This window comes from Tripterygium wilfordii, chromosome 5 (assembly GCF_013401445.1).
Source record: "Tripterygium wilfordii isolate XIE 37 chromosome 5, ASM1340144v1, whole genome shotgun sequence".
Taxonomy (NCBI): Eukaryota; Viridiplantae; Streptophyta; class Magnoliopsida; order Celastrales; family Celastraceae; genus Tripterygium; species Tripterygium wilfordii.
The window spans coordinates 12,764,080-12,778,854 of record NC_052236.1 but is presented as its reverse complement, the minus strand read 5'-3'; the positions used below and the strand labels follow the sequence as shown (position 1 = coordinate 12,778,854).

The 14,775-nt window shown below is 36.6% G+C and overlaps 2 protein-coding genes across 2 annotated transcripts; one reads left to right on the top strand and one right to left on the bottom strand.

Moving 5' to 3' along the window:
* Window positions 1–2,492: 2,492 nt before the first annotated feature.
* On the top strand, window positions 2,493–3,422 carry LOC119998449 (21 kDa protein-like). Its single transcript, XM_038845780.1, has one exon. It carries the CDS (start codon window positions 2,551–2,553, stop codon window positions 3,172–3,174), a length of 624 nt encoding a protein of 207 aa, XP_038701708.1. The 5' UTR covers window positions 2,493–2,550; the 3' UTR covers window positions 3,175–3,422.
* A 2,272-nt stretch (window positions 3,423–5,694) lies between these two features.
* On the bottom strand, window positions 5,695–14,379 carry LOC119998447 (phosphoglucomutase, cytoplasmic-like). Its single transcript, XM_038845778.1, has 19 exons — window positions 14,318–14,379; window positions 14,162–14,245; window positions 12,599–12,680; window positions 11,483–11,538; window positions 11,263–11,376; window positions 11,028–11,090; window positions 9,880–9,996; window positions 9,677–9,777; window positions 8,972–9,031; window positions 8,771–8,870; window positions 8,454–8,611; window positions 8,276–8,371; window positions 7,986–8,049; window positions 7,819–7,900; window positions 7,539–7,717; window positions 7,391–7,467; window positions 6,573–6,705; window positions 6,106–6,222; window positions 5,695–6,017 (listed from the first exon to the last, which is right to left on the bottom strand). Exons 2-19 carry the CDS (start codon window positions 14,240–14,242, stop codon window positions 5,946–5,948), a joined length of 1,752 nt encoding a protein of 583 aa, XP_038701706.1. The 5' UTR covers window positions 14,243–14,245; window positions 14,318–14,379; the 3' UTR covers window positions 5,695–5,945.
* Window positions 14,380–14,775: the final 396 nt, after the last annotated feature.

Below are 14,775 nucleotides of genomic sequence, written 5' to 3'. Positions count from 1 at the left end.
TCCACTTTAGGATGGGAACGATACAATGAGGTTTTGGGGTGATGGAACTACTTCGACCCACGATCCGTGGAAGCAAGAGAAAAGTTGCACGCTTCACCCCTAGTGTGGGAAAAATGAATAGAGCTCATTCATGCATGCATGCTTTGCTTGCCAAATTGTCAGTACACTCATACACTTCACTTGATGCCCAATGATACTAAATACTAGCCGCACGCGCCACTTCTAAAGTCAGACCCTCCCCAACTTTGCTTTTTGCACATTTGATATGGATATAAATTTAAATTTTCTGGTCTTTGCATAGATAAGTTTTCTACATGATAACAATGATAAATTGAATCAAAACCCAACTATTTATGGTCACAAAAATATTTCGTCTCGTGAAAATCTAATTTAGGACATCATAAATTCAAACGATTTCACCTCAAACATTTACCACTAACTATTACCCAAGAGGTTGATAACTTATAACACACAAGACTGCACTATATATGCTAGGACACTCATTTCAACAAAAAAAAAAAAGTCAGAAAATTTAGATTATTGTTATGAAAGAAAGAAAATATAGGCAACTGGTTGTTCCGTACATACATATTCACGGACTAAGAAAGGAAGCCTTAGTATTCCTTTTAAAATTGACAATATTTTCCCTTCTTGGTCAAAATTTCACCAAACTAACTACACTTTGTCTTTTGTAAACGTGTCAGCTTTTTTTTGGGGATCTTGAAAAGAAAATTCCATGTAACCAAAAAACATGATCCACGGTTTGACTTTAAAAACAAAATCATAGCGTTTTTCTTTACTTACTTGACCTGTCTGCGGTTAAAGTGGCTATTCTAGAGTTTTTTAGTGCGTAATTAGTGGGATTCATCTCCAAATTTCATCTTTAAATGACGTACGTTTGGTTTGTAGAAGGAGAAGAGTAACATATATTATACATATATATATATATATATATATACTTGTATATATATATATGTATGTATGTATATGTGCTTGTATAGAAAACTAAAAATAGGAAAGAAGTGTGAAGAGTCCAGGCTTGTACTGGTGCAACTTCTATATTGCAATTTGGGAGAGACAAAATATTGATTCATATTGGATATTCTTCCTGTCGATTGTGTCAACTTACACAAATACTGTGAAAAGTATCACATCGAAGTATGTGGAGAATTCCTTACAATTTAGAAGTACAAACCCTTCATTGTTATACCAAGAAGACATTTTCCTAATCCAAGTGAGTTGGGCTTTGACCCAAAAGTTTTGACCTGTAATAATTGGACTAAAGAGGAACAAAGGTATGCGAACTCAATGTATCTATGAGAACCAAATAACCCAGAGTGGATAATATTCTTGGTGTTGATTTACAACAAAGACCTCCATATTTTTCAGAATCATTGCCAGCTCAAATGCTTAAATTTTTTTGTTTCATGTAGTCATTGCCAGCTCCAATGCTTAAAAATTATTGTTTCAATATAGAGTCATAGACTATTATTTTATTCCCCTAATTTTGGTTGGCATACTATACTACCCTACGCAACACACCTCCCTAGGATATGACACATTTCTTATTATCTTATTGATAAATACACAACCCTAATTAGTTGGTATAGAAGATTTGATACACTGATGGAAATTAATGGTTTAAAAATTGAAACACTAGTCTAATTTATTTTTTTTCTTCTACTGATGACATGTTTAGTTTGTGAGTTATTTGTCAGTCATGAATTGATCTTTAATAATAATCGTATTCATTGATGAAATTTTTGTAACTTGGAAACCGAAATTCAAGTATTCAACTCTTTATATTGGAACTCTACAACTTATTAAGCTTATTGGAAAATTGTGATGATCCAAATACCTGAAATTTGTCAGTCATTGACTCCTTCTCTAGTAAAGACGTCATTATTGATATTTAATTATTTATATAACTACTTCTACTTTTAAATCGCTAAATCCTAAAAATATTTGAGATTAAAATTGATTAAACAATTCTAACATTTTTTTGACAAACGAAAACGACATCATACAAGTTTGTTTTTGGACATCCGATATAGTTCTAAACTTGGACCGTCAGGGTTGCGTGCACAAAAGTTTCCTACTTGATAATAGAGTACTTTGGGCTTTGCCCAAAGCATTGCCACAAGTGTATTGCTCTTAGTGGGAATCGAGGATATTAAATGCGTATGTTATTAAATTACCCTGAAATAAATACGTAGGGAGTTATGGGCAGTAGAGGCATGGATCAGAGTCGCAACCTTACCTAACCCGACATATACAATATCTAGGTGTGGTTGGATGGGTCCCCAAGCCCAGAAAAATCCCCCACACATACGATGAGTGGTTCTATATCAACAAAATTTGACCCAATACCACTATTAAAATAATAAAATAAACCTACTCACAATGGCAAAAACGTTATTGTCATGAAAGACAAGAGCATAAATGTAATTGCATGGGCACACCATTAGCCTACTTAAGCTACTCCCTAACAGAATCGTCCGAAACAAACAGCAATCCCAAAAATCACACAATCTTAAAAAAAAAACCGCCATGACTAACCCACGCCGGGATCTTCCACTCCTCTTCACACTCCTGGTACTGCTCAACCTCCACTCTAGCGCAGCCCTCGATTCCGCTGACCCTCCCGCAGAATCAACAGGCTCAGAGTACATCCGTACTAGCTGCGGCTCAACATTGTACCCAGAGGTCTGCTACACCTCCCTCTCCCGTTACTCCAGCGCCGTCAAATCCAACCCGGCCAGGCTCGCACGGCTCGCCATCGCCGTCAGCCTCTCGCACGCTCGACGAATGGCGTCCTACATCTCCAACCTCACTCGCGAAGCCGATTTCGGAACCAACACCCGCGCTTCCTCCGCCCTCCACGACTGCTTCTCAAACCTCGGCGACGCCGTGGAAGAGATTCGGGGGTCGTTGAAGCAGATGAGACAAATTGGGGCGGCGGGAGCGTCGGGGTTTATGTTCCAGATGAGCAACGTGCAGACGTGGATGAGTGCCGCTTTGACGGACGAGGAGACTTGTACGGACGGGTTCGAGGATGTTCCAGTAGGAGATAAGATGAAGAAGGAGGTGTGCGACAAAGTGATTGATGTGAAGAAGTTCACGAGCAATGCTCTCGCTTTGGTTAACAATTATGCTTCCAAGGGCACGCCGTGAATTGTCTCTGTTCAACAACGTCCGTCGTCGTTTATTATCTCTCTTTCTTAAAAAAAAAAAAATTAAAAAAGCTGAAAGTTTTCTTTTACCTTTTTTATTTTTTTTAAAAATTGTTGGCTTATTTGTTTTAGGTTGGATTGACCAAAAACCACATGGGCGATAGATTAGGGATGAATATTTGTGTGACCAAACTTATGGACTTAGAAGATCTACAATTCTCACTGAGAGACTATTATATTTGTGGTGCATGGCTTTAATCAGTGGGAAACTTATGTGCTTGAGAGTCTAACGATCCGAATTTAGGCCTAGGTCGAAGGTTCAAATGGTAAACATATATAGTGTAATTATCGATTATTAAAAAAATAGAAAAAATAGTATTTCAAGTTTGAATGAAAAAAAAAATCTTAAATTTTTGTAGGTTTTAAGTCAAAATGAAAAGTGACTTATTGAAATGTTGGAATTGAAAATTGATTTTAATTCTATCCGCAATTGAAGGAGATACTAACCATGAAAGTTAATAAAAAAAAAATAGTTAATTGACATGATGTTTCTGACTCCTCACTTTTTCTTCTTATTGACAAGTATTTCATTATTGCGGCGTTGATAGTGTGTTGCCCTATTTTGCACTTCTAGACTTGCTGTTGTATCAGCAATAGCAAGACTTGCAAGAATCTGCTAAACGCAAGATTGTTTGTTTTTGAAGTATTTTTCTTTAGTACGTGTAACATTACATGCATAATACCATAAGTCCTCAATTATTCGAATCAAACAATTTATAGGAGGGATATGGTAGGTTTTTTTTAGTGCAAGGCAATAAGTTTCATTACAATACAAACAAATTTGGGTCAGATTGGAGAACACGGCTTCATATAGGAGACGATCAGATACATGTCGGAATGTACCTTTAAAGACGAAACAAAATCAAAAACTCTAGTCGAATTCCCAACTTCACAAACCAATAACAAAAACAGTAGCAACATATCTGAAAAAGGAAAAATATTTCACGGAGAAAACCCTCCAAAACAACAAATCTGAATAAGAAACAAACCCAAATATTCATAAGAACTCATCTTATAAACAGCTTGTCAATCGACCAAAATAACATATCACACCAACCGTTCCAAGAAAATTCCCCACAAAATAAGTTGTCAATCGGTCAAAATCCATACAAATTAGTCATAGTGACGATATATATATTATTGAAGGAAGAGTGGTGAAATTAACTTAACTAGACTAGAGGAGAGGAGGAAGAGAGGAAGATTTACCCCTCCTCCCCTCAAACGAAGTAGATATGGAAGTGTTTAAGGAGATAGGGAAAACCCTAGACACCTCCCTAAAATTCCCTAAATCAATTCTTAGGGATATGGTAGTTGTAGTAATGCATTTTCTTAGTTGTACAAATACATTGAATGAAACTTGCTTATGACCATTTTAAAGAAGTTTACTTAAAAATTATCATAATATTAAATTATGTGCAAATGTCCTGACCACGAGACTTGTGTCACATTATCAACATATTTTATGAACAGAAGAGCTAACGAGAGCAATGGGAGAGACACATATGAATATGTGTGTGTGTGTGTGTATATATATATGTAAATTTTGGATTAACGTAAGCAGACAAGATATCTTTAAATCTCAGCCCGTGAATATGGAAAGAGCCTTAATACAAACAACTTCATGTCTGCATGTCTTTGTATAGGACAAAATAGAAAGGGACTCCATTTCTTTTCAAACCCCAAATACATCTTCTTGTTTTGTTTCTAAACAAGTTCACGTGATGCAAGCTTATAATTATTTTCTTACTAAATATTTTTAGTTTTTATGTCGCAGATTTCATCATCTGCATTCCTGCCAAGTTTACTCATTTGTAATGCATAAACTCACATGTTGAATGGCACATTATTTCCAATTTGTCCCCACCTTATTTCCCTTTCACAACAATTGACTGCATAAGTGGATACACAGCTTCACTGAATTGTTTGTTCCCTACAAGTGAATTTCATACCAATTTTCACCAGAAATTGGACATGTCTTTAAGAGGCTTGTAAGCAGGAAAAGCTTGGACTATCTCCATTTCATCATCCTCCTTGTCATGGTCACTGTGGTGAAATTGGACATGTCTTTAAGAGGCTTGTAAGCAGGAAAAGCTTGGACTATCTCCATTTCATCATCCTCCTTGTCATGGTCACTCGGTATACTATGTAAATTCTTTTCTACGCCCTTCCTTATCACTACGTTTTTATTTTATTTTTTTCTCTCTCTTCATAAATTGGATGGGGAGGGATCGAACCCTAAACCTAATGTCTAGGTGTGACAATACTTTACCAGCTAAGCTAGAGGTCATTCCCCTTATCATTACGTCGGCTATATGATGGAATTATATCCATCTCCTCATCTCCTCATCTGTTAGCTTGAACGTCATCAGCGCCTTCATCGAATGGAGCATCTCTATTGTTGAAGTCAACATAACACAAATCAAGAGAAATTTATAGCTCGAAGGACATAAACGAAAAAAAGTTACAACTTTGAGGACGAAAAGTATGATTCAGCCAATATTATATTACTGCCATACATAGAGAAGATTTTATTTTATTTTGAGCAACAAAATTAATATCCTCTCATAACTCGAGTAAATAATACTAGCCTCAGTCAAGGCTGCAGTGAAGTTTTTAGGAAGCCTAAATGGATCTTATTAGGAGTTTGTAATAGTCCATGACGCAACAAGAAAATAGTTTTTAGTATGTAAACTCCCCGCTGGCAGCATACATTTATGTAATTACAGTTGGTGCAGATCGTCCGGTGAATTCCTGCATCTTAGAAAGCTTCAGAGCAACCTCCACCTGTAATTAAACCTCTTACTGTCAGCCCCAAATATTTATTTAGACCTGTACGTAATAAACAGTGCAGATAAAGGTGAGGCTGTCTCACAAGAGGAGCAAGTGCTTCTTGAGATTCCCTCCCAGTCTTTGATGGATCCTTTTCATACTGCTCGATGTATAGACGAATGGTTGCACCTTCTGAGCCAGTTCCTGAGAGGCGGAAGATCTGCAATGATGGGAGACCAAAATTATATACCCTCAGGGAGAGAGCTATAAGAAAAAAATTATGATTCTTATGATTATTTCTCAGAAGAAGAAAAATAGGAAGCAATGCATGGAGAAAAAAAATCAGCCAAATATACGATAGGGTTATAGTAGTTTGTTACACTTTAAGGCCAAAAAGCATTGCAATACTTTTCAAGAAGAAAAAATCCAACCCTTTAGCATGCTAATTTGGTTCGGCTTTAAGAATCACTTTGCACTGCCTTCCCAAATACAATCCCAAAATTCCACAAGGTATTGTTGCGGTTCAACTATAAGCAATGAGAGAGTAAACAGTAAAGTGAGTCAACTAACCAATCGAGAACCATCCTCAAACAAATAACGAATACCCTGGTGCTTCGAGATAGAACCATCAACAGAATCCTTGTACTCGAACTCATCAGCATGGATCACCTTTGACACATCAGAACGTATCCCCTTCACAATACTGCAGATATGAACATCGTAAGTTATTCTCCAATAAATCGGAGTATCTATTTCATGTCTAAAACATTAAAGCCCATTTGAAAGTTTCTACAATAGAAAAGCATTAGATCAGTTGCCACACAGAGCGGCTCAGAGCTACTGATTATTTGTTTATGGGGGGCTTTCCTTTTGAACTGATTCCTATGAAAGAAACAAATGGCTCTAGCTTCCTGATTAAAATACTTAAATTGGATGGCAGAAATCCAAACCACCATTTGATTAACCAAACGTCTAAGCTTCAAGAATTTCCTAAGGGTGGTTAAATTTTAAATTCGAACACTATTCTAGAAGTCTTAGTGGTTCATATACCAGTGGTCTCCCCCTTGATAAAAGATGCATACGAGATGCAAAAACTACCAATAGGAAACTCGAATATCAAAATATTAGAAGAGCTACCAAACAAGCAGGAAATAAGAAGGGTTATTGTACAAGTTAACTCCAAATAACAAACTATATCAATTAGCATATAGCAATAATATAAGAAACACATATAATTTCTTATTTGTTTTATTTTTTTATTGCTACTTATTTGCAAAGGAGAATCAAAAAAGCCAGCCAAGACTTCTATGCACGACTTTTTGTTTAAAGTAAACATTGCATAAAATTGTTGATACAAAAAGGAACTACCAGAAGCAAATTATACATACTCATTCACTTTCGGAAGGGAAGACTGCAGTTTGACTAAATGTGCCATTAATTCCTTTGCGGCGCCTGCATCCACATTCTTCAAGAAACAACTTCAACCAGTTAGGTGACAACCCAAGATTTTTAAATAAGAAAAACCAGTTAGCATACCTCATAGTCATATCGGGTATAGTAGTGGCGACCATATGCAGCCCAATGCTGGCAAACTATATCTTCAACACTGACAAGTTTATTATCTCCATCAAGTTTTCCCTTATTTTTGTGGGCAAGTATGGATAGCCAAGCCAAAACTGCCCAAATCCCATCTTTCTCACGTATATGGTCAGAGCCTGTCCAGAGATGAAATCATTCAAAAAATCTGTCTAAATTTCTTGAAAATCACTTGTACATTAGTTCGTTAGCTTTATAGTCTGAAATACCAGACACCAACCAGTTCCAAAACTTTCTTCTCCACATACTGAACATAATCCAGCATCCATCAGATTTCCAAAAAACTTCCAACCAGTGGGTACCTGGAATTAAATTCTAAATAATTAAATTATGCCGCAAATAGCAGTTAATAAAAAAAATTATAGGAGATCTTGCACCGCTGAATACCTCAAAAAATTTCAAATTCAGATGTTTAGCTACAACATCAAGAGCTGCTGATGTTGGCATGCTCCTACAAGTAGTGAAGCCGAGAAATTATAATAATATTAAGATTTCAAGAAAAAATTAAGTCAAAAAAATAATACTAAAGCTCAAAAACCAAGCAAAGCAATGCCTAATAAATTGCTACGCATAGCCTCACGATTCATGAAGCTCTTTGAAAGAGATGGAATGATGATTAAAATACTTATTAAACATAAGCAACAAGAATCAAAGAAGAACTAAGGGCAGTATAGAACCTGGCAACCCCCTTCAGACCAGCAGAGAAATACGGTATTGCTTCAACTGCATTTGCAGCAATGATAGCAACAGAGTCTGATGGCGTAACGAAAAACCTAAAACAAGAGTTAAACAAAGAAGTTTTAAGCTGTGACTTGTGAGTAATTGTAATCAGAAAATAATTAAAAATACCTCTACCTTTTACCAAGGATCATATTACGATCTGCATCACCATCAGATGCAGCACCAAACTCTGGTGGTTCACCTTGAGAATCTGATTTTCCCAATCCCATACGGACAACCAACTCCTTGGCATAAGTAAGATTTGGATCAGGATGCCCTCCCCCAAAGTCCTCCTATTTGCACATGTCATGCACATTGCACATAAAAGGATAATGTAACATTCGCACATAAACTAGAGCTGATAAGAAATTTCTGCGAAGAATAGACATGAAAGTTGAGGAAGGAAAGTGAGCACATATATTGTCAATTACAATTAACAAACACAATAAAACCTTGGGTGTGCAGTTCAACAACGAGCTCTCTTGTGCACCAAGCTCTTCCACAAAAATAGGTTTCGCGTAAGCTCCACCAACTCCATGCATTGCGTCATAACTTTAACAAGATAATTGGTAGTCAGATCATCAAGAGAAAGAAGAAACATGTTACAAAAATAAGACAAAAAAAAAAAAGTCAATGTAAAATGAAAGTATTACCAGAAACTAAATTTTGGAGATGTCAGTAGCTTCCGAATGGATTCGAAGTCAAAGATTGACCTGTGCAAATGCAAAAAAAAAAAAGAAAAAAGAAAAATATAAGTTGTCAAAACATATAGTGAATAATGTACAACTAGAATATTACTCTGACCAAATTAAGATCACAAAAACAGAAGATGCACTTGGAAAGCCCAGTAATTTTCAGTAACGAAATAAAATAACGGTAATCAAAGGACAACAACATTTCTCTTTCAACACTTCTATTTATGTAGGATATGATGCCATGCCACTGCAAGCCTGAAAGTCTGAAACTATACCAACTTCTTCAAGTATTACTTTTTAACAGCACAATACCTCCCTTAGTCCTTCCAGAATAAACGAGTTTCTTCAAAAGAAATCCTACTCAGAACAATAAAATTCAGAGAAACTATATTCTTTTACTTCATAGTTCTTTGAAGGGAATGTGTGGTGTCGTTAGGTACTAAAATATATTTCAATAGTAAGGAAGTGTATTCGAAAGAATTTGTATAATCATAGTTGGATGAGAAAGTAAACTACCAACTGATTCTCTCCAAAAGAAAAAAGGAAACACCAAAAACTGTAGCTGTGAAGAGAAAAAGAAAACTACAACATCATCTCATCTGTGTTCTGAAGAAGATAAAGAAAATTGGTGGAATACAGGTTTTGATGGGGGAAAATACTTACTTCATCAACTTTACATAGTCACTTGCTGAATCAAAGACTTCAACATTGAACTGCCCCTCAGGCCCGCTAAAGCTGGTGACACCTATTGTGCTGATATCCACCTGGAACATTTAAAATTAGTGAGAGAAGAACTTAACTAAGGGAACAGCACAAGTACACCTGCAATTGGAAGAAGACAAAGGCATTTAGGTGTGAAGAGATACATCAAGATCTTCTGCAATTAAGTACTCCTTGATAGTTTTAGTGTTCTCGTAGATCTGATCCGTGATTCCCTCAGGAGCAGGTCCACCATTTTCCATGTTATATTTTATTCCAAAGTCCTGCAATATGAAAACAGAAACAAGGGTTTAGGAATTGGAGTCTAAGCCATAGTGTAGAGAAATATATCCAAATCAACCCAAAACCAGACATTCTTACTATTTAACAGTTAATGACAAAATGACTCATTACTTGTTAAAATACACCAATGCCAAATATAATTTCCAATTATCTGGATTTCAATAAATCTTACAGAGGCAGAATTATTTAACCAGTAAATTACCAAATTACTGGGAGAATTTAACAAGTTTCATCCACTAAAACGTAAATGGTGTTAATATTAAGAAGCCAAATGAGGCAAATCAAGCAAACAGAGGAATGAGCACAGTTTATAACAAATTAACTGCATGGGACACACTCATGAACTCAATAAGAATGATTTCGATGTTGAAGCCCTGGGGGCCTATAATATCATGACTCATATTGTAGCACCCAACTCGAGTGGGCCGGCCACAAACTTCTACAATGTCAAGCTTGGCAATGCCGGAGAGCTACCAAGTGGCGAGCGGACTTAGTGTTCTAAATCCCACATTGCCCGAGGAAGAAGTGAAGTGCAAAATATAATAGGTTAAACTGCCTAACTAGTAACAAGCATTTTTCCTAGGCTCAAACTAGTGTGGACTGGTGTTGGGCATAGGAAGATAAAGACGTGCAAGTCAGTATGGGGCAGCCAAAGCGGCCATAGTGTTACTAGTGCGGAGGGGCAGGCTATTATAGATAGCGTTAGCATTATATAAGTCCATTATGCCTACACATCTACATAAGAAAATTGAATCGCACATCCTAGTTTCCATTTTGAAGCAAGGATAATTTATATTAAAAAAACACTTATTTAGGCATTCAAATTATCAATTCATTACAAAGTCCATATAACTATATATCACACTTATGAGCATATTCTATCAAGACCTTTGGGTGGAAATTCATGCCTTCTTTATCACCAAGAAATTAAGATGTGAAAAATATGGCTCTAAATATTAAATATAACAAGGTACATAAGGAATGCGGAATAAACACAACAGCATGTGTCTACCTCATGAGGACCACCTGGATTGTGGCTTGCAGTCAATATAAATCCTCCTGTTGCCCTGGATCCCTGATATTTAAGTTCACAGACCAGTATAACTGTATTATCATCAATCAGCCCTTGGCGATATTACTTAGGCAAGGCAGTTAGGAACACACAGCTAGATATACAGAGAGAATAACATCGGGAACAGAAATTAAAAACATAGCCAGAAATAGAGACTTGATGCAAAAGAACTTACATCTACTCCAACCCTTTCACGAATAACAGCAGATACGGCTGGAGTTGAAAGCAGTCCATTTTGACCAATCCAAACACGTCTTACACCATTAGCAGCTGCCATCCTAGTTATGATCTGCAAATTTTCAGCGATATTTTTTTACTAAGGCATGACCTCATCAAGTGTTGAAGACAGTTCATACATAAAATAAAAAATGGACACGACATGGAGCAAACAATACCTGAATGGCATCCTTCGAGAAATATCGGCCATCACCAGAAACAACAAGAGTTGCACCTTCAAAAATGAGCAATGAATGGCATAATCACTCCACAAAGAAAAGAGACCAAAGGAATCAGTACAGAATAAGAAATTGATAACAACAATAAGTTTAACTCTGACGAGTGGACACCCCTTAAGTCTTCAACAGGAGAAAGAAGCAAAAACTATAGACTGAGATTACTTATCCAGAGCACAATCTACTGAGATAATAGACATCAAATATTATATTAGTAAAATGATCAAAGAAATGTGGCAGTATTGGTAGATCTTAAACACAAACAGTATAATAAGGGGAACAAACAACCCCTCAGCCGAGGTGGTTAAGGCATACAATCGACTTAGTGGTACCCTCGTTTGAGTCCCCTACCCCACTTACTTAACAAAACAAAGGTTTACATAAGCTGATGGAATCTTTCTCCGCTTATATTCTCTCTGTTAGAAGGTGGATGTTGTAGATTACAATGCAGTCATTACTCCACAAACTGAGTATTATGCAATATGTCTATCCAACATGTAAGTTCAAACAATCTTCACTGTTGCTTTTTGCATCTTTACTTGCTGTTGAAGAAAAAAAAAATTCGAAAAGTCTTCATTGTACAAGGTAGATGAATGGTCAAATGCTAATAGTGGTGGGGAGGGAATGACAACAGTCCATGGAACCAACAACAATTGGTTAAAAGCATACTTTTCAGGTGGAGACTTTCCTGAACAGGCCCAAGTTAAGCCATGCCTGAATCACATAACCCAAAATGACATGGCCCAAGACAGATCTATCCTCTAACTGAACTAAAAATTCGAGGATAAGTTTTGCCCCAAAATGGCAAGGCAGTCATAAACAAATCAGCAAGCCTCTAAAATGGAGGCCAACCTCTTGATACTTGAGCCTCAGGGCTATGCTTAAACATGCACGCTCTCTGCCTCAACCTTAAGGCTCAATTCCAAAAAGTATGCCTCAAAAGCCTGAAGTTCCCAACAATAAATTCAAAAAAAAGGTCATGCAAGAGAAGATAATAAACTTTAACACAACCATCCTGAACATTGCTCAAGTAAACTACATTAAAATGGAAAATCCTACCTCGGACTTTTTCAGCTGAAAGGGCATTGAATGTTGACTGAACAAAGTTCTGCAAGTAGTGTGGTTGGATGAAAACTTTCACCTGAAAGAGTTCCAGCCACCATAACAATATAATTTCAGAAGAAGACCCTAACCACAATGATCCAACCATTGAACCATATGTCATGGTGCCTTTCTTGGAAGTTGGATTATTTATAATGAAGTCAACATCTCAAGAACATGTAGTCGCTAAATCTAAGTGTCAAAGACTAACAAATTAAAAAAGCATATAATTGCTAAACCTATGTGTCAAGGCAACAAATGAAATGCGATATGGACAAAAATTAGAGAAAAAGGAATCTGCAATACAAAAACATAATACTATAGGTGACATCACCAACTTCATCATTCAAATTCGTAGGTCTTAATTCGAAAAAAGCAATAAGAAAGCAAGATTGACAGGGACTTATGTTTTACACAACTTTTCTCAGTAATGTAAGGGTAAAATGCCATCAGCTTGAACTCCAAATCCACGACCACAAATGAATTGTTTCGCATTTACAACTCAATATAACATCTCTTTATTACAATAGTCACGAGGCAGAATTTCAACGATGGATTACTAGCAAAAGAGAGGCTTCAAATTGGGAAACAGATGTTGTCTTTGTAATTCAAGCGAGGAATCTATCAACATTCCCTCTGGCATAGAAGAGTATGGTCAGTCGCTTTGAATCTGGTTGATATCAACTGGGTATCATACTATCATGCCTCACTATGGAGGAGGAACTTGTAGCTTGGATCAGTGTCAGCAATCAGCATCACCAAGAATAAGAGAAGAATTTTTCAGGTGCTTCGTATGTCCATTTTTGGATGATCTGGAGGGAAAGAAATTATAGGATTTCAACTCAGGAGAGTATGTTTTGATAGTTTCATGGACAGCTCGTTAGCTGCTTTAAACTTTGGTGAACCCCCCATTGTAACAATGTCCTTGAGGCTATAAGTCCAGTCACTGGGTAATCCCTGGTTTGCCGTTTGCACCTGCTTGGTGCTTCAATAAAGTTCTTCTATTCAAAATATTCAAGTCATGAGGCAAATCCGAACAACTACAGTGTGAATAAGACAATATATGATTCTTCACAGAGTAACCGATAACTGATGACAAAAAAAGCGGCAGATAGAGTCATCACCTTCATTATGTTTTAAGTGCTATCCAAATAACTTGTAGATCAGTATAGATCTCATAAATGCAAGGAAGTTTCGGTTTCAGAGACAAGAAGCATTTACGATCCAAACAACTCAAAGTAATCGATTCAGTGAGCAATAACAAGATCCATTATAATAACTGAATAAATCAAACAAATTCAAATCGGATACAATTTCGCAAAAATGGATAAAATGATCAATAACAAATCAGATAGATATTGCTGTACATCTATGAAATTCACTAGGAATAGCAGCAGAATATGAAAGAACACGACGGATCTGAGCTGAACTAATGAGCAGAAAAGATAAAGCCTGAAAAACAGAAACCGAATTGGACGGAACCAGAAGGATGGTGATTTTAAAAAAGACAAGAAAACAAACCTTCTTGCGGAGACCAGAAGTGCCAGGCTTTTGGCTGTCGTACGGCGTCGTCTCCACTCGAGAAACCTTGAACATCACCATTTTCTGCTTCCAAAACCGTAAAGATCACAATAAGCTCGGGGAGGGAGAGGTGTTCGATGAAATGAAAGCGCTCACTGTGCGTTTTATGTTCAAGGAAAGCAAAGATGGCGAGAAGAGTTTGAGTGTGCGTGTGAGCTCGAGGAATAAAATGTTCGTTGTCGTTGTTGTAGAGACTAAAAATAAAAAAGAAAAGAAAAGAAAAGAAGGATAATAAAGAGGATGATTCGAATTCCCATTCCAATATTAGCCATTTCAAGCCACACGTACTTATATGGACCGGTTTATATGCGGATCTTCTGTGGTCTTTGAACGCTTCTTACGGTTGGGCTTGTTAGGGGCGTACCCGAGGCCTGAGCCCACCCTCAATTTACCATGCATACCATTAAATATCCAAATTAAGCCCACTTATTTATATTTTTCATATAACTATATAATCTGTATGGTTAGTATAAAACTTATAATTATAGATTGATACACATTCATACAAGTGAACAAATATTTATTGCTATACAGTCACACATAATGATAGATCA